Source organism: Leiobunum rupestre, chromosome 1, assembly GCF_980474605.1.
Source record: "Leiobunum rupestre chromosome 1, qqLeiRupe1.1.hap1, whole genome shotgun sequence".
Taxonomy (NCBI): domain Eukaryota; kingdom Metazoa; phylum Arthropoda; class Arachnida; order Opiliones; family Sclerosomatidae; genus Leiobunum; species Leiobunum rupestre.
The window spans coordinates 40,680,228-40,700,045 of record NC_143384.1 but is presented as its reverse complement, the minus strand read 5'-3'; the positions used below and the strand labels follow the sequence as shown (position 1 = coordinate 40,700,045).

General features: G+C 37.3%; 1 protein-coding gene across 1 annotated transcript; it reads left to right on the top strand.

Moving 5' to 3' along the window:
• Positions 1–10,602: 10,602 nt before the first annotated feature.
• On the top strand, positions 10,603–11,647 carry LOC149962914 (uncharacterized). The gene is made up of 6 exons (XM_090170397.1): positions 10,603–10,644; positions 10,699–10,776; positions 10,819–11,190; positions 11,252–11,424; positions 11,483–11,512; positions 11,571–11,647. Exons 3-6 carry the CDS (start codon positions 10,829–10,831, stop codon positions 11,594–11,596), a joined length of 591 nt encoding a protein of 196 aa, XP_090026523.1. The 5' UTR covers positions 10,603–10,644; positions 10,699–10,776; positions 10,819–10,828; the 3' UTR covers positions 11,597–11,647.
• The last annotated feature ends 8,171 nt before the right edge of the window (positions 11,648–19,818 follow it).

Genomic DNA, 19,818 nt, shown 5'->3' with positions numbered 1-19,818 from the left:
AACAAGACGTACGACGGTCAGAATACACACAATCCTTCTAATGTGTTTAGTTTGTTTGAGCTATTCACAGCAATTACCTGCAACGCCGGTATCACAACCAATACATTTCCACGGTCACACATAATTGTATTTACACTTATTTGTTACTTCTAGTCATACTTTGAAAACATCGAAGATTCTTTCGATCAGTGTCCCTCTTATTTTTTACTTCTGATCACACTTATTTGTTACTACTAATCAGCCGTTGAGTGTCACACTTATTTCTTCTGGTTATACGACAAAGACTGGATCGATCAGTTTCATACTTATTTGTTACTTCTGATCACACTTATTTGTTACGTTGAGTATCACACTTAATACTTCTGGTCATACGCCGAAAACTAGGTTGATAAGTGTCATACTTAATTGTTACTTCTGGCCATACGTTGAAAGCGCGGCCCACTCTGAACGGCCTTGAAAAACGCAAGAGGGAAACGGGCGCGTAGACCTCTATAAACACGCGAATTTACAATGTTGGAAGTTGCGGGGGTCCGTATACGCTGCCCAAAAAACCTTACTTAGAATTAAAATGAAGGAACGTATTTGCAACTCTAGGCAGTGGCGTAGCGTGGGCCATTGTCGCCCGGGGCGGAATCATAATTCCAGGGAGGATAGGAAGAGAGGCGAAGTAGAAGGGATGAACGCGCCAAAATCATCCTTGTAAAAAGGGGCAATTTTGCCGCCCTCCTAATGGTGGCGCCCGGGGCGGTCCGCCCTTCCGCCCCCCCTCGATACGCCACTGACTTTAGGTTATATGTAAACGACAGCTATTCAAATATATAACTTTCATGAAAATCGGACTTAAATTAAGGAACTGTATGTAGATTTTTGGACCAAATATAAAACCACGAAAATTGGGGTCCCGTAAATTACCCTGAAAACTATACTTTAATTTAATATTTACTGATATAACTGAAGTTGTAGGTCGCTGAATCCTAACCTATCCAATAATATTTTTTTAATGTTATCGGACTTAATTGTAAATAAAATATCTACCACATAAATCGAAACCCAACTTCTAGGGAGTAGGGCTCCGATTTGAAAACTTAATGAAAGGCTATCAATGGCAATGTATGTACATTCGAACGAGATATCATTGACTCTTCTAGCTCTAACCGTTGAAGAGATATGCGCAACACGGCGGCATCGGTATCGGCTATACTGTACGTGAGACCTTGGAGTAGAGAAGTTCTCTACTCCAAGGTGAGACACACAAACCTTTAGGATTGTGTGTAAAAACGAGCGAACAACTGAGACAAAAACCGAAACGGGGCAAAATTCAAGGTCGATGTATAGGTGGGTGAAGTAGAACTAGAGTTATTCCAGGTCAAATCAACTAGGTCCATACCCCTCAAGTTACCGATTTTGATGAAATTTGGTGAACAGGTGTAGTTATGCATAAAACCTACCCCTGTAAAGCAGAAGTGCTGAAAATGTTTTTTGAGGGGAGTTACAGGACGAAATGTTTTTTGGCGGTTTTCCATATGCTGGTTGCGCTTTAGCTATAAAATCGCTATAAATTCAGTTTGAAAAGTGATATAAATATGCCTAATGGCTTATTTTCAAGGTAATTAATCAATTAATGCCCCAGATTATTATTTTCAAAAAATTTGAAAATTTGAAAACAAATTGAAATTTGAAATTTGGAAGTCACCCATTAGGGGATACCCAAAATAGCTATATTTAGAAGAATTATTTTTTGCTTGTATTGCCTTATTTGACCACATTACGTGATATGTAAAAATATTTTCTGGTGTTTTCCAGTTTTAACGAAGTTACAATCAATTTACCTTACCCCCGCGCCTCAACCAATTTTATTTTTTTTTGGGGGGATTTTTCATATTTTATTTTTTTCCTTGTGAACAACCAAATTTCCTCGTATTTTATAAAACTTATTATTAGTTCCCCCAAAGTGAACTCCTGCTATGTAAACACTTAAATATAATTGTTTCATTATTTGTGGAATTAGGGGCAAAGTTTACTCCACCGCACCATATTTTGTTTGTTGATTTCTAATAGTTTATCAACAACATGCAGACTTGTATAGTACAGAGAAATCAATTAAATGTTTATTTTTTCACCATAAAAGAGGGATATGTACGGGGGTAATAAACGGTAGGTCTGCATGCCTACGAGAAACAACAGAAGTACGCTTCGAATGACCTTGGCAAGGAATCACTATTTTTTAATACGTTCAGTTTTAGTTTTGATTTGGAGCGTCACTTTGGTGTGTCTCTACACGACTTTGTTTATTGGCGTTAGAAGTCGGCCAGATTTTTTGTCTTCTTACAAATTAAATTGTGAAGATAGTTTCTCAACATCGCGATGGATATTTTAAAGTGTTATTTTGGTGAACTAAACGATGAAGTTTGTTTTAAAGTTAAAGAACTAAATGCGGAGAACAATCGAAGCTAGGAAATTAAATACTATGGAAGATCAGATTTCACTTCAGAGGAAGCTTTGTTGATTAGCATCAGAAGTGGACAAAACAAGTGGCCTAATATTTGTCAACTGCACACAAATTCTTATTTACATCACTATAAAAAAAGACAACATATATGCTGTGACGCATTACGAAAACACAAGACAAAGATAAAAAGCAATTTGAGACCTGTAACGTTGGATCTACATAATAAATCTAAACGACTTGAGCTCGAATCAAACTTACTGCCTGGAATGAAACTTTTGAAGACACTGATATTGATCAAACATCATCAAGCCTCGCTACTGATTCTCAAGGAACAGTTTCCACAATGGATGAAGTTATCATGGAAGAAGATAACTTTCAAACTCTTTTCAGTTCACCTAAATCCCCAGTTCTATCCAAAGTCAACGAATCTTTAAAAATAATCGGTGAGTCACCTGTGAAGAAGAAAAATCTCATGAAGGTAAAAAGTTACCGTTCCAATAAATTAAAATCTATTGAAGCCAGGGGCGGCTGAAGGGCCGGGCAACCCGGGCAACTGCCCGGGAGTAGGATGTACCCCCATCTTTGGCACTTTTCAATGTACAGGTAGAAAGGGGGTCGGCAACGGAAGTCCCCGCTTCCTCCCCCCCTGTGTGTAAACTTGGTCACTTCCGGCAGGTGGCGCGGGGGGGGGGGGTCGACATTGTGGGCGTGGCCACGGGTGTCAGGTTACCCCCGCCGAGTGACGCGCGTACTGCGCGCTGATTGGCTGGCGCGGGGACCACGTGGTAACTACGCGGCGCGGGGACCACGTGGGAACTACACGTGTACGCGCTAATTGGCTGACTCGAAATTATTCAAAATGGCGCTGATTGGTTGGTGTTTTGGCGCGAAAAGGGGTCAGTACTCCTTTAAAGATATTCCCAGGCTCGCTATACTCGGTCCCCGTTTTCCATTGTAAAGGCGGTGACAGGTTTTTGATTAAGTGTTTATCGGGGAATGCGCCGTTGCTAGGTTACTCCGCGCGCTGTTAGAGACTCGGGGAATGTGTGACCTTGTAGCTATATAATAAAAACATTTTTTGGCGGGAATTTAACATGACAAAGGCTTAACATAAGTTTGTAACTCTCTTTTAACGGTTATTATATGAACTCTTAGTAATTTGGAAAATTCACGTGATTTGGCCGCCATCTTTAATGTCGCATATTCAAACGGGTTCTGTAGGGTGGCCATCTTTGTTTTTTTTTGGAAATTTACCATATTTACGTCAATTTTTTAACGCTTTTTAAACAAGTTGTTCCTAACGGATTTTTATATCGTTACGTACCTAGATGACTTGAACTTGATTATTATGACATATGTATCATATATTACCGTCACGTAACTTTTAATAACGACGCAAGGGAAAGCTTTCTAATTTATATTGAATACATTGCCACTATACGAAATATTTATATAAATTAAACAAGATCGGTTCGCGCTCATGAAATTTAAATAAACGTAATAAGTAATTACATTGGTATAATAACAAACAAAACGGGTTTTAGTTCTTTAACAATTAATCTAGTTTACATCTAAAAAACCAACTTATACCGTCAATGTGTTGCTTATTTGAATAAAATTGATAATAAAACTTTTTACAAAACTCAAAAATGAATAATACAATGTTTTAAAATAATTTTCAAACTCTAAACCTGAAATTAAATATGTTTGTCAAATTGTTATCATTTTTTTTTAAATTATCTTACATCCTTCTATGTTTAAAATAAAAAACTCTGATTTAAATTTAAAACTTTATTAATATTTTACAACATTTGTTGTTGACACAAAGGAACTATCGTTAATAACATTTAATACGCTATCAATAAAAACCACTAACTCGTCTATCGCCTTTAAGAATCAAGTTTTTGGATGCATTTCGTGAGAATTATGCTCTTTTTGAAAATATCTCATTCTTTGTGCAATCAAATCCATTTCAAGTTGACGATTCATTTTTTTCAATTCTTTATTTATATGTTTAATCAGTTCATAGTCCTTGTTTTCTTTATATTTCATTATTCCACAACAAAAACAAAACGAAACTAGTTTGTATAAAACGCGATGTGGTTGGTTTTTCTCTTACAGGTCGGACACAAAGGAATCTGATTACCGCGACGCGTAACAAATAAACTGAATAATTCAAAAGATGTTATCGAAATTGATTATGAAATTTTAACCAAAAATATCGGAAAAGAAACGTGGAACTCAGTTTTTGAAGAAAACGACCCTAATGAAGCCTCGAAACTATTTGTTGATGTATTAAAAAACATATTGATCTAACGTCAAAAAACGACATATTTTTTCTCTCATAAAAATAAATAAAACCTTGGATAACAAATTCAATAATTGTATCGATAAGGAAAAGAGATGCATTAGCTAAGCGTATTAAAAAAGAACCATTTAACGTTGCATTAAAAAATTATTTTAAAATATCGAAATAAATTAACCCAGTTAATCAGATCCATAAAAAACGATCACTTTAAAATAGAAAATTTTAACCGTAACTCCAAATTAATATGGAAAGCTATAAATGAATCAACAAATAACTCTAAAAAATTCAACCCAATAGACAAAATAAAATATAAAAATAATATTTATATAAGCGATAAACAACCGAAAGAAATAGCGAATTCTTTTAATGAATATTTCTCTTCTATTGGTGAAAAATTAGCTAATGATATCCTAACGACTAATATAAATGCATCCTCTAACACAGACCCAACTGAAAATAATACCAGTTCTTTTTTTTCTCGCCGGTTATTCCGAATGATATAAAAATAATAATTGCATCTTTAAAAAATTCTAATTCTAATGGCCACGACGACATAGATATTAAACCCTTAAAAAACTAAACCCGTACATAGTAACTCCCTTATCTCATATTATAAATTTATCATTAACCTCGGGTGGTTTAGAAGTTGTTTACTCGAGAGATATACAATAGTTAAAATAAATAATACCATAAGTAACTCACTAGTAATGAAATTTGGTATACCTCAAGGTACAAATATGAGCCCGATATTGTTTTTAATATACATAAATAATTTATATAACATCGAAATTGATGAGAAACTCGTATCGTGTGCGGATGATACTGCGGAAGCAGTTGGGCAGAAGTTTTTCCAAGACACAAAGGGCTCTAAATAGAGTTTATATGAAACTTAAGGAAAATTTATTAACACCCAACATAAATAAAACTAATTACATTTGTTTCTCCTCGAGAACGACTATAGATTTGTTACATTAATTAAAAATTCACGAAAATAATAATTGTAAAAACTGCATTGGAAAATGTTTAAAGTTAGAAAGAGTAAATAAACTAAAATATCTGGGGGTAATAATAGACAGTAATCTAAAGTGGAATGAACATGTGACCTATATCACTAATAAAATTCGACTATGTATAAATTCCGTGAAATTAAAAACTTTTTAGAAATACCGTGGTTAAAAACAGTATATTACGCCATAATTCAATCAATTATATCATACGGAATAATCGGCTGGGATGGTACTTATGATACTACAATCGTACCATTAGAAATATTACAAAGAAAAATTCTACGCATATGTACGAAATTATTATTACCCAAATCAATTACTATATGATGAATTTAAAGTTTTTCTGCTAAAGAAATTTTATTATACCCTTTCAAACACAAACAACTTATCAACTTGACTAAAACTTACGACAACAGATATGTAGAAGTAGGAAATTTATTTACGCCAAGATCCTATAAAACGATCGGTCAAAAACATGCTCGCTATCTAGGGCCTTAAATATATAAGGCAAAAAGTTTTGATAAAGTGTAACAAAAGATGATAAATTTGACTATTGAATAAACGGGCTGTATTCAATTGATTGCTATTCCAACATTTTTAAATTTTCATGGTTACCTTCTCTGGTTTTATTTAAGAAAATAAGATGTTAAATGGTTGCAGATTGTTAAAATGTTAAGGTGTTGGTTGCACGAAAAATCTTTAGCGATAAAAACGAATGAATGCCCTGGACGTTCTCTTTTAAAAAAAATTTCATTGTCGAAACAAATTTCAAGTCTAAGTGTACTAGTAAGTGTCACACTTATTTGTTATTTCAGGTCATACGTTGTAAGGATCGCGTATTACTTCGATAAGGTGTAAAGTTAATCTAACAATGCCTCACGTACATAAATCGGTTACGTATACATTAAACTATTATAACGGAAATGTAATGTTTTACCCTTTGGGGATTTTCATGTACACTGTTTGAAAATGTATTAAAAACATTTATTAGTTTGAATAAATCTTGGGAATATTTTAAACAATTTTATATTCCTATTACAAATTGCTTATCAAATAATTGTTATTAATTTTTTGATAATAAAACTTTTTTTTACAAAACTTGAAAAATACAAGTTTAAAATGTTTTAACGTACCTTTTTAAAATCCATGAATAATCCACTTTTTGTTATTGAGTCAATTAAAATTAAGTTAAGCTAATAGCCGTTAGCGCTCCTCTGATTACCGCGAACTATCTCTCTCCACGGCGTTTATTTCCATTGTTAACAGGGTTTGATTGAGTGATAAGGAAAATAACGAACTGAGGTACGATATTACCCAAAGGCACGACTCATTTAGCGGCGAACTCTTTGTAGCGCGTGCTACGAAAAAGTGGTCGAAAATTACAATTTGAAGGAGGATAAAAGACTGTTTTCGTTGTACCCATTTTTGAATTGCGAAAATTTATCTACCGGTATAAGCATTCAATCATTAGCGTTTATATCTCTTCCGTTTATCGTGATTTTAGTCGCTAACGGTTGAGTATTGTACGCAGTCTTACTATTAATTAGTACTCTTTTAATATTATTACTGTTTAGTAAATATATATTTAGCAGAACACGTACCCTATCAGCATTGTCGTCATATTTAAAAAAACATCATGAATTCGGATATCAGAGAGCCCATGCCTAACAAATGCGACGTGTGTAAAAAAAATACGACTTGCACAAAAAAGGATCGAGATGACGATGGACAGTGGTACGATTTGTGTTGCAAATGTAGTTCTATTCATCAGTATTACTGGAAAAGAAAGGCTCGCGTAGTTAAGTGCGAACATCAAGTGCCGTAGTGGTGGGAATGACGCGTCGGTCATGGACACGTTTTCTCCAAGCGTCTCCGTCGAAAAGACTGTGATATTTTTTTAAGGTCTTGACATTATAAATCCAGCGCCTGTAATTATTACTGGATATTTATGAGTTTTCTTTTTCTTTGGTTAATAAAATATTTGGATGCCAGCAGTTATTGGTTTTTTTCCGTGGGGGAAAATTTTCGAAAAACTTACTAACAATATATTTAAAAACATTGCATCTGAATTGTTGTCTGTTTAGCGTGAAACTTATTCCATCAATGAGACACTTTACGCTGTAACGTGTAAAGGAACTAATAATGGAAGAGCGCAAGGGCGTTATTATTATACAACTCGAAATAAATCTCCAACGTATTTTGCAATGGTTTAATTCGTACGTTACATCAACCAAACCCAACCTTAACTTGAGAGTTTTTAGAGTGGCATTGTTATTTTTCACCACCAGGGGTAAATTGAACTTTTTTAAACGTAACAAATTACGAACGTTACTTAATTCGTTGACCGTGGGTATGAAAGACCATTATTGTTTTGCCATTTTAAATTAAGAACTTAGTGGCACTACCCTGATTGTAACGACTGCATTATTGAGAATGTAAGCATTGTTTAAATACTTATCTTTTAGCCAAAGAAATGACCCTTTTAGTTTAATGTTGATATTTCGGTAACCCTACGAAGCCAGAATTACACATTTCATTTTACAGAACAAAATTGGACGACAGTTGGATAATGAGTGATAAGGAAATTAACGAACCGTGTACGGAACTATTGAAAAGTATCAATATATTGAAAAAACAGAGACAAAACTTCAAGCGGAATATATAGCCAAAGAATTTAGACCCCAGGAATGGAAACTGCAGCTCTATCTAGTATAATTTGCTTGTCCCTAGCCTCCAAAGGCAAACCTAGGTTGACGGGCTTATTTCCGGTTCTATTGATTCGCCTAGCCGGAAGCTCTCCCGTCAACTTGAGAGGTGAGACATTAACGGTTTTTCTTTCGATTCCTGGGGTCTATATTCTTTGATATAGCAGCGAGAATAGAACTTGAAGATTGTTTTCCTACGATACGAAGAGAACCTTCTTACGAGTCTTTAAAAATGTTTTCGGAAAGAGAAAGATTACTCAGTTTTAAACACTGGGTTACTTATGCAACCGAAGATTTGGCCGCCTGGGGATTTTATGCGCTCGGTAACGGAACGAGTGTCAAGTGTCCTTTTTGCGGCCTAATGGTCGAAGAATGGCAAGACGGAGATATACCGTTAATAGTTCATTGCCGTCAAATTCCATTATGTCCATTCATTCGAGGATGCCAAGTTGGAAATGTAACAATATTACAAAAGTCGTAAACATATTTTAGAATTTCAAAGTGTAAATATTACAATAAAGTGTCAATTTTCCAATGTAAATAAAATATGTATCCGAGTTTTTTAATGTCGCCTTTACATAAAATGTCAGAGTAGTTACATTTACACTTTCAGTTACGTTAGCTTAATATGAAAATACTGCTAAAATCCCCTTTAAAATTTGATAAAATACATTTCAGATATGTAAGTAGGTAGAATAATACTATAAAATTCCTTTTTCTACTTTTAATACGGCAAAACGCAACTCCGATACGCAAATATAGACAGATAATACAAAAAAATCTTTACTCTACGTTCGGTTCTTTAAAATTCATTACCGATACTACAAAATTTTAAAAAGGTAGAAAAATACTACCTCTTTTCTTGGCGTTCTAAAGTGGCGAATAAGTGGTGGTGAATGTTATATCGGTGGAGCGAAATCCATGGGTTTTTCTACTGTGCTGATGTAAATACAATGACGCAATAACTGACTATATAAAATCGATCGATCAGTGGATAACCATTCAAACTCGAAGAAGATTCAAGTCAAGTCAAAACTATGTAAGTATAATCTTATTTTATTCCTCTTTCTCGGAAGGTAATCTATTTACTTTTGAATTATAGGCATAAGAAATCAATAGTCGTTGATTTTGAATTATTTGACGGGCGGACCAAAGATGAGAAAATAGTGAAAGAATCGTCAGCTTGCGCGGCCGAAAATACATCCCGGGTCGCATCGTGGGTTTTTCTTCCACCATACCCCCAAACTGATCTACCTTCCCGAACTCAACGCCAGAACACGGGGGTTGAGAAGAACATACACGGTCTCGCTTGGGACTATGGTTTTACCCCGTACAACAAATTGGAAGAATGCATGCGAATGGCTACTGACGGCTATGACCGCGTATTTTGTCAAGGAGCAGACAAGTGCAAATTTTTATTAGAACTAATAAACCGCGAAGAGATAGACCTAAATGGTGTAGGTTCCCCGGAGGTTACTGAATTGGATGAATACAGACCCAGGTTTACGTGTCTTATTAAACACAACACTAATTTGGAAAGTAAGAAATATTCTTGCGCTTTAGAAAAAAGTACGATATATGCCGAGTGGCTATATATAAATATCTTTATTGTAAATTGGAGATTATGTGAATAAAAAGCAATTTAAGATCAAGAGTTTTATTTTTATCTTAAAAACATTTTAAAAAACGCCTCGCTTGACAAGTAATTTACCCCGTTATGTACTATTATATACTTTTACAAGTAATTGATAATTATTACCGCGCCAACCTCAGAGGTATTTATTTTGTCTACATTTTAACATGTCTCCAACGCCACTGGATACCGAGGCACTACCTTAGTTTATTATAAGATTAAAAATGATAGTTTCTTAATTTTCTATCATTCTCCCTAAGGTATCAGATTATGAACAAATAATCGCGTGACAGTTAACGAATATTAACAGGTGTATGCGAAAGGATTGTTCACTAACGTGGCCATTTTTCCAACGAATGCGCGACCTCAATTTGACGTAATAATTCGAGAAATATGACATAATTAATTGTATTGTCAACGAAACACCTGCTGGAGTTTTAAACGCGTCCCCTCTAAGGGGTTTTAGGTAGTATATAAATATCCTTTAGTCACCCGAATCTAGAAATCCTGACACTAGTGAATCTTCCCGAAGCAAAAAAAATGTAAGTTTCTAGGTGTTTTTAATGTAACAAATACTTAGTTGTTTTTGTTTCTAGGGAATCGTTTGTAGCTATACACATTCTGTTCGCCATAATTTGGCCAAAAATTAAATATTCTTCTTTTTGGTAAAAGAGGTAATTTTTAAAAGTTTTATATTTAAAATTTTATATTTTAAGTTAAATATAAATGTTACAGATTGGCTACAAAAGCTCAGATGGTTGCGAAGACCTAATTGTTTTTCGTACCCCGGTTGCTAATAATTATTCGGGGGATACAAACCGCCAAATCGACTCGATCGCCTACTATGTCAATAAGCTTCCCAGGGATCAGGGACAATACGATATTGAGGCCGTCGAGCGCCATGTCTTAAATATAACGCGACTGGCCCAATACGTTATTGTCAAAGAAAGGCAAACGAAAGAGTACCTGGGAAACTTTATCGATCTAGATCGAATAATCGTCGCCACGCGGTTTGTGTGCCCCAATTTCCCAGATTTAGAACTACAGCCGGGTGACTTTCACCATCATTTTAACAACGACCATACGCGGTATGAATCAATGATCACCATCTTTTGGTGGGGAAATTATATAGTATTTCTTATTTAACAGAAATGTGTGCGCCTATGAAAAGGCAAGGCAAGTGGCTGCCTATGTTCAAAGTATAGAGGGTAATCCCCTAGAATTGTACCCAGAGGAAGAGGACGACCCGTCTACACCAGCCACATCCTTGACAAACCCGGAACCTCCAGCGAACAAACCAAGAGCGCTTGATCTCCGAAATGGTAAGTATAAAATCAAACTATCATGTTTCTCATTTTTAATTTTTAATTTTAATTACAGCTCCGGGAATCACTATTGTCGTAGAAGGAGGTAAACCAATTGGTTCCGAAAAAATAATTACGATTCTAATAGCATTTTTCATTTCTAGGTTCCGAGTTAAAAATTATATTATAACGCGTAATAAAGTTGTATGAAAATTGTATAAATAAAGCTGTATAAAAATTTCTTCCGATCTTGCAACTCTATTTTCATTCTTATTATAACTGACAATAGCGATCAATAATAATTCCCATTGAACCGTATAGGAGTGAAACGCTCAATAACTAACCATAAAAATAACCTAAAAATGGTTAACCAAGTAACTTCTAGCTCTGTATTTGACGGTAATTAGAATGTCATACTTATCGACTGCTGCTTTTTGAAAAAGTTATAGTAGCAATGTACACGTTTAACACGAATAACCGTTTAAAAGTTCATATAGGGGCAACTTGTTTAGGTAATCCAAATCCATAGATACCTTTGTATTAAACTTTTTATAATCAATCTTTATGGACATATCTTTTAGCGACGAAAATTCAGACGTTGTTAATTATACCGTCATTGATCTATTAAAATGATGAACGGTTATTGAAATATCCATTACAAAGTCAAGTAATTTACCCTACAAAGTTTACTATTATATAAATTTCATGAGCGCGAACCAACCTTGTTTAATGTATGTAAATATTTCGTATAGTGGCAATGTATTCAATTTAATTAGAAAGTTCTTAATACTATTATGTGTTCAACACGCGAACTTATAAATGCATTATATTTACCTAACCATGGTCGATTGGTATAACTAAATGGTTACGGTTATACGTAAACTAATATTACTAAATGTACACGATGTGGGTAAAGACATTGTATACAGTGAAACATTTATAAGGCCAGAGCTGCAAATTGTATGCCAAGCTGATTCTTAATATAGGGACAACTTGTTTCAAACTGCGAGGTTAATAATAATAATTTCGTACATATGCGTAGAATTTTTCTTTGTAATATTTCTAATGGTACGATTGTAGTATCATAAGTACCACCCCAGCCGATTATTCCGTATGATATAATTGATTGAATTATGGCGTAATATACTGTTTTTAACCACGGTATTTCTAAAAAGTTTTTAATTTCACGGAATTTATGCATAGTCGAATTTTATTAGTGATATAGGTCACATGTTCATTCCACTTTAGATTACTGTCTATTATTACCCCCAGATATTTTAGTTTATTTACTCTTTCTAACTTTAAACATTTTCCAGTGCAGTTCTTACAATTATTATTTTCGTGAATTTTTAATTAATGTAACAAATCTATAGTCGTTCTCGAGGAGAAACAAATGTAATTAGTTTTATTTATGTTGAGTGTTAATAAATTTTCCTTAAGTTTCATATAAACTCTATTTAGAGCCCTTTGTGTCTTGGAAAAAACTTCTGCCCAAAATAGTCCTGTTACGAATACTTTTTTGACTACCACTCATATTGGTGTCTTGCAGAAGAATTATGTCGAATTTTAGGGGGGGCCTCAAAGTATAAATTCTTATGGGACTGGGCTACCTGCTCGATACCGCTTAAAATTCTATCGGCCGTCAACTCGTTTAGGTTCATAAATTGGAAATTAATGGGCTCTTCGAGTTCGTCCGAACTGACCGCTATTCTGATACGACTATAACCCTGATTTTCATCGCTAATTTCGTTTAATAAGGATTGGAAAATTTCGTTTAATTGGGTTTCTATTCGCGCGTGGTTGAGATCGTCCAAGTTTTTGAACTCGCACTTGAATTCTAAAGTTTTACATTTGTATTTTTGGGAAGTCCGAGAGATAATTTTAGTAACCGAATAATAGTTCTCAGGTCGAAACCTGGTGCTTAAATCGAGAGGGGCTTCTTGAGTCATTGTAATTTACGAATTTCGTCGTAGCGTTGAGTCACTTCCTCAATAACCGCAGGACGTCATGAATGTCTCTTCTTCCGTATAGGGTCAGCGATTTTGCAAATGAGGAACCAGAATTTTTGGCCAAGCAAGTGTGACCGGTGGCCTGGCTATGGCGAATTTCTAATTTATTGCCCTCAATTTGGTAAACGGCGTCTTGGTCCTTGACGTCTTCTAAGGCTGCTTTAAGCTGGGGTTCTGATTCTAGTTTAACGCATACACCCTGTTTAGTCGGTTGCGGAAGACTGGATGCTACGTGCGTGGCGTAACGCCTTATATCTATATATATTTTTTGGTCAAAGGTCGTTATTTTAACGCCCAAATCTCCGAGCTCGGAGAATTCTAATACAATATCGTGCCAAGTGCTATTCTTTGTTAATTTTTCTTGGTCTTGTTTAGCCCCTTTCCCAGCTTCGCATTTTTCGTTCAATGATTGTCGAGGTTTAATTTTTTTAATTACTTCGCCGACTTTCGATTTTCTAGCGTATACTTCGGGCAACTGCACTGGGCCACTGGTGCTGTTGGGGGAGTGTCATAATCGAGCTTAATGTCGTCTCGGGCTGCCTAAGACATATAGAGATTAAAAACTAATCTCGCTTAAAAAAATTTCAAAAACATAATTACCATCTTGCTGATTTTCTTGAGTCGTTGGGAGAGTGAGGGCGGTGTTCGTCGCTTCTGCGAAATTGACCGTTGCGCGATTTCTTATATACTGGCAAGGTAAGGGGGGAAAGAACAATAATCGCGTGACAGTCCTATTAACAGGTGTATTCAATTTGTCAAAATGATTAATTACTTAACGAAAGCGGAATGAACCGGTTTCTACGTCGCTAAAATTGGAATGTTCACTAACGCGGCCATTTTTCCAGCGAATGCGCGACCTCAATTTGACGTAATAATTCGATGACATAATTAATAGGTGATTCTCTCGGTATTGTCGCTAAAGGTATTTTATTTGTTGATACTCTAACAGCGAGCGGGGTAACCTAGCAACGGCGCATTCCTCGTACATTCTACACCTGCTCAATCAATCAAACCTGTCACCACTTTAACAATGGAAAACGGGGACCGAGTATAGCTATGCGAGCCTGGGAATTCCTTTAAAGGAGTACTGACCCCATTTTGAACAATTTCGCGCCAAAACACCAACCAATCAGCGCCATTTTGAATAATTTCGCCCCAACCAATTAGCGCGCAGTACACGCGCGTAGTAACCGTGTGGTCACCGCGCCGCGTAGTTACCACGTGGTCCAGCCAATCAGCGCGCAGTACGCGCGCCACTCTGCGGAGGTCAATGACCCCGAGGGGGAGGAAAATGTCGACCCCCCGCGCCACCTGCCGGAAGGGGGAAGGAAGCGGGGACTTCCGGTGCCGACCCCCTTTCTACCTGTACATTGAAAAGTGCCAAAGATGGGGGTACATCCTACTCCCGGGGCGCCGGTTTGAGAGGGGCGCCGAAATTGAGTTGCGCGCCTTTTTGGTTTACCAAGAATTCGATTTGTTTATAAAAATTTTAATGAAAGCATAGCATAATTCGAAAAATCCTTAGCTAATTAGAAATACAAATCGCTTTCCCAACGAAAATGTCCAACATCATCGATGAACGTTATTTATCTACTATTTACTTTACAATAGTAAATAATCCATAAAATTACAGTGGATAGTTTTGACGGATAAAGCATTATATATATATAATAGTATATAATATGAAGAAGATATATATAATAGTATATAATATGAAGAAGATATATATAATAGTATATAATATGAAGAAGATATATATAATAGTATATAATATGAAGAAGATATATATAATAGTATATAATATGAAGAAGAAAAAGTGATTGGGCGATACTACAAAAATAGAAGGAAGCCCAAAGGAATACAGTACTTCAATGTACTTGCTTGCTATTTCGTTGTCGTTTATCCAGCTTTATGATAAATAAACTAGCTGGCCATCTTCAAGAATTCTATTTGTTTTTTAGGCTCTTATGAACCGGCATTTAAACCGTTTTCGATGGCTAGTTCCAAAGATAGGGGATAACATAGGATTGGCCGGTTTTCAAACCGCGGGGGCACGCATCCACGATTAAATTGTATGCGCGATTGGTGAAAGCGCCCCATTCGCTTTATGGATGATGGAGTTTATCGCCACAAGACGTTTGATGCGGCGACGCGACGCGAGAGTGGGCGAGTTAACATTCTTAAGTACTTGTGAGATACTGATGTCCCACGAGTACCCGACCGATGTGGCAAAACGGATGGCCTTTCGTTGAACCATATCGAGTTTGTGAGTTTCCGCCGCGGTGTGTGGGGACCACATGGCTGAGCAGTACTCCAAAATCGGAGTGACGTAGGTTTTTATGGCCGATGCTTTCGTGGGAAAGGAGTAGCCGTGGAGGGTTCGGCGGAGGAAGCCGAGAGCTCGGTGGGCCCTAGAGACAGTCATAAAAACGTGGACATCCCAGGAGAGCGTGGCAGCTAAAGTAACACCGAGATACTTGAACTCTTGAACGTGATCAATTGCCGTGCCTTCAATTTGGTACCCGAAGGAGGTGGGTTGAAACCCTGAGCGGTGAAGGCTTAGCACTTTGCATTTTTTGGAGTTTAGTTTCAGCTTCCAGTGGCAGCTCCATAGCATTATTTGGTCGAGGTCCAGCTGTAGGGTGACGTGATCGCCAGGGCAGAAAATTGCTCGAGACAGGGCGACGTCGTTGGCGTAAATGGACAAACGAGAGAATACACCAGAGCCTACGTCATTGACATAAATTGTGAAGAGAAGAGGGCAAAGTACTGAGCCCTGTGGTAGCCTGAAATGACGGGATACCAATCTGACCAGGCACCAGGAAGGACTACACGGAACTCATGCCCCTCCAGGTAGGAGGCTAGCCACCGTAGAGTGGGGCCGCGTACGCCATAGCTATCTAGTTTCGAAAAAAGAAGCTGATAAGACACCGTGTCAAATGGCTTTCTGAAGTCTAGGAAGACCACATCCACTTGGGGGGCGGTCTCCAGACCGGTGCACCAACCATCCACGCTGGAGAGGAGCTGGCTTTCGGTTCTGTAACCGCGGCGGAGGCCGTGTTGGGCTGGAGTAATGGCATTATGGAGCTCCAAGTGGGTGGTGACGGAGGAGGTGACAACGTGCTCAGCAACCTTTAGGAGTTGGGCCAACAGGGAGATTTGTCTGTATTCCTCAGGATCATTTGGGGGCCCTCCCTTTGGAATCGACGTTACATTGGCGCGCTTCCAGTCCTGTAGGAGTGTGGCCGTGGAGAGTGACCGCTGGCCTCTCCGGTGGAGAGGCCAGCGGTCCCGCGCAACGTTTCAGGATTGCCGGGTGAAGTTCATCGGGCCCTGGCACTTTATGGGGATTTAGCTGCTGAAGGAGCTTTAGGATTCCCGTGCTTGAGATTGTGATATCTTCCATAGGGGGGGGGGCAGACCAGGGGGAAGAGAGGGACACCGAATCTGGATGAGATGTTGCGTGAGGGGTGTCACGTTAGACCGCCTCAGAGAGGGTAGCCTTAAAAGTGTTCCACTTGTCACACATATCCTGGTTTGGGAGGCACAGTAACTGAAGTTCAGCGGAGATAGCTTCAGTATCACTAGACAGGTGCGCAGTTTAGGTGGTGAGGGGAGAGCCGGCAGAGTGAATTGAAAAAAGTCGTGGTCCCCGAGACCTGGGCTGTGTATCACGTCGCCAACAACTCCTGCGGGAGACGAGAGCGCTAAGTCGAGAATGCTTTCACAGGAAGACGTAGTTATGGTAGCACTAAGAACGTGCTGCGTGTAGTTGCATGAGAGCACAGTGCACAAGAACTTCGAATCGAGAGTTAAAGGGGTTTGTAACAGATCCCAGACTATGGATTTATAGTAGAAATCACCAACTACTAGGATATCAGAGACAGCTTTTCAAGTAAGGCGTTGACCCGGGTGGAATACGACTTATTGGACGAGGGGGGACGATAGACGCAAGCGACCCTCAGACATTTGGAGCCCAAAGTAAGTCGCACCACAACCACCTCAACGGTATCCTCGGAGCGCACTGGATAAGATTTTATGCTGTTGGCGACCGCGATCAGGACACCACCACCGTGTCGATTTCGGTCGTGACGGTATACGACAGTCCAAGTCAAATATTTCCGAGGAATGCATCGAGGAGTCCAGTTTTGTCTCAGTTAACGCGACAATAGCAGGGCGGAGAGTTGAGAGGTAACCTCGGAAGGCTGGGATCTTATTGCAGAGCGATTCCATGTTGGCGTAGAGGAGAGTCAGTGGAGACCATCGGGACGGTCAGGCTGACACGGTCGCTGAATTGGAAGTGTTTTTGGCGTTGATACTATTCAGTATGGACATTACACACAGAAAAATATTATGGTAAATTTTACAGTAATCTGCGGTCAGCATAGATGCCAGCAGAATGCTGTTAATTTCACAACCAACTCTGACTGTTTTTTTTATTGTCATGCTTCCTGTTAAATTTACTGAACACTCTGCTGTTTAAAAATACAGCAAGATAAAGTTATATTTACAGAGTATTGCTGTTCTTTTAACCTTCATTCCAGACGTATTTAATACGGTAAAATTCCAGTGTTTGCCGTAGTTCTAGATATCAAACGTATTTAGTACTGGACCTATCCACAACCTTAAAATTCCATCAAACATTTTACGGATCAAACCATTATCACATTGGTTTAGGCCTTATTAAAAATTAACAAATATTTTATTAATCAATTCATGATAGAAATTTATAAAATTTTTATCAATTATTATATGACAAAATATTTTCATAATTCAATAGAAAAACTTCGTCGAAAATATCAGAAATGACTACAACTCTAACTGATCATGTTTAATTGTTTATCTCGAGCCTTTGTAGTTTAGAGTTATAGGGAAAAGCAAAGGAAAGTAAACTATTAACTTGGTTTCAAATGATTAAGCACACGATGAACAAGGGTTGTAATTAATATAGCATTTTGCGTGGGGTGCTACTTAAACAAAAGAGTATATAAAAATATTTATATCGGATATTATTATATTTAAAACTAAAAGGAATCTTGTACGATTTAAAAAAATGTTTTGACAACTAAATAATAATTAGTTGTTTTATATACTAGCGCTTGCCGTTTATAACAGAAAAAAACAGCAACGTGTGGTAAATTTTACGCATTTTTTAAGTAAAACGTCAACCACGGTTTCATATTGTTAATTTGAATATAACTGTCATTTTAAAAACAGTACGAATATGAATTTTTACAGTCGCTACTGTTTTCTTCAAAATACAGCAGAAAGCTGTAAATTTTACGACAAACTGCTGTTAACCCACTTCAACTGCGCCTTGCTGTAAATTATAAACCGTATTTGCTGTTTTTTCAACAGTAAGTTTTGAGTGTGTATAATTAATGAACTTTAGGTATACTAGTTTTGCCACCTTACCTAGTGTTTCAAGCTCCATGTAAAATGACCATGTACCATAAAGAAGGTATTAAATATGTTTACACAAAGTATTTAGAAAGTGATTAAAGGGATTATTTATTGTTATGAAAACCGTAAATTTATAACAAGGACATGGTTATGTTTTATACGGGGGGGGGGGGGTAGTTTAATTTAGTTTCAAAATAACAGGGGCGCCAAAAATTCCCCTTGCCCGAGTGAAAAATAATAACTTGAGCCGGCCCTGATTGAAGCTGTTTATGAGAAGACGTTCGATGAAATTAGAGGGGTTTCAGTAACTGACACAGACAAGCACGTAGATATAGATCGTCTAAGGGGGGGGGGCGGATTATAACACAACCAGATGAAATCGCGAGCGCGAAATTTTTCGTTAGCAATAACGCATATTTAAAGTACCGCCTAGACTCGGGACGAGTGACAATGACATTTCCGCACTTGTATCAAACAAAGTTTTTTAATACATTTGCGAGAAAATGACAATATTAATGATCCTAGTAATATATTAATATATTTTACTGTGCTGCGTTGCGGATATTTCAATTCATTTTTACGTCTTACTGTTTATTTCTTAATGCTGCGCTCCTTTCGTAAGAATGGAATCGAGTCCTAAGGGGGGTGTTTGAACCCCCTAAACCCCCCCTTATATACGTCCTTGGACACAGATGAAAACGTGATAGCGGAACAAAATTACTTGGATAAAATGATTAACCAACTAAAACACAAATTTAATATATCCGAAAATAGAAGCGATAAATTTCAAGTTTTAACTGTATTACCCAAAGGGTGGAGTGCCTCCAAAGTCCAGCAAGAATTTGGAGCAACAAACTACATGATAAGACGTACCAAGAAGCTTGTGGAAGAAAAAGGAATCTTGAGTACACCCAACCCCAAACCTGGGAAAAATCTGGATCAGAATACAGTGGATAGTGTGAGAAATTTCTATGAAAATGAGGAATGCAGAGGCCGAAAT

Coding starts and splice junctions, on each gene's coding strand:
- LOC149962914 (XM_090170397.1), top strand. CDS start 10,829: ATGTTACAGATTGGCTACAAAAGCTCAGATGGTTGCGAAGACCTAATT. Junction 11,425..11,482: donor AGCGCTTGATCTCCGAAATG/GTAAGTATAAAA, acceptor TTTTAATTACAG/CTCCGGGAATCACTATTGTC. Junction 11,513..11,570: donor CACTATTGTCGTAGAAGGAG/GTAAACCAATTG, acceptor TTTCATTTCTAG/GTTCCGAGTTAAAAATTATA.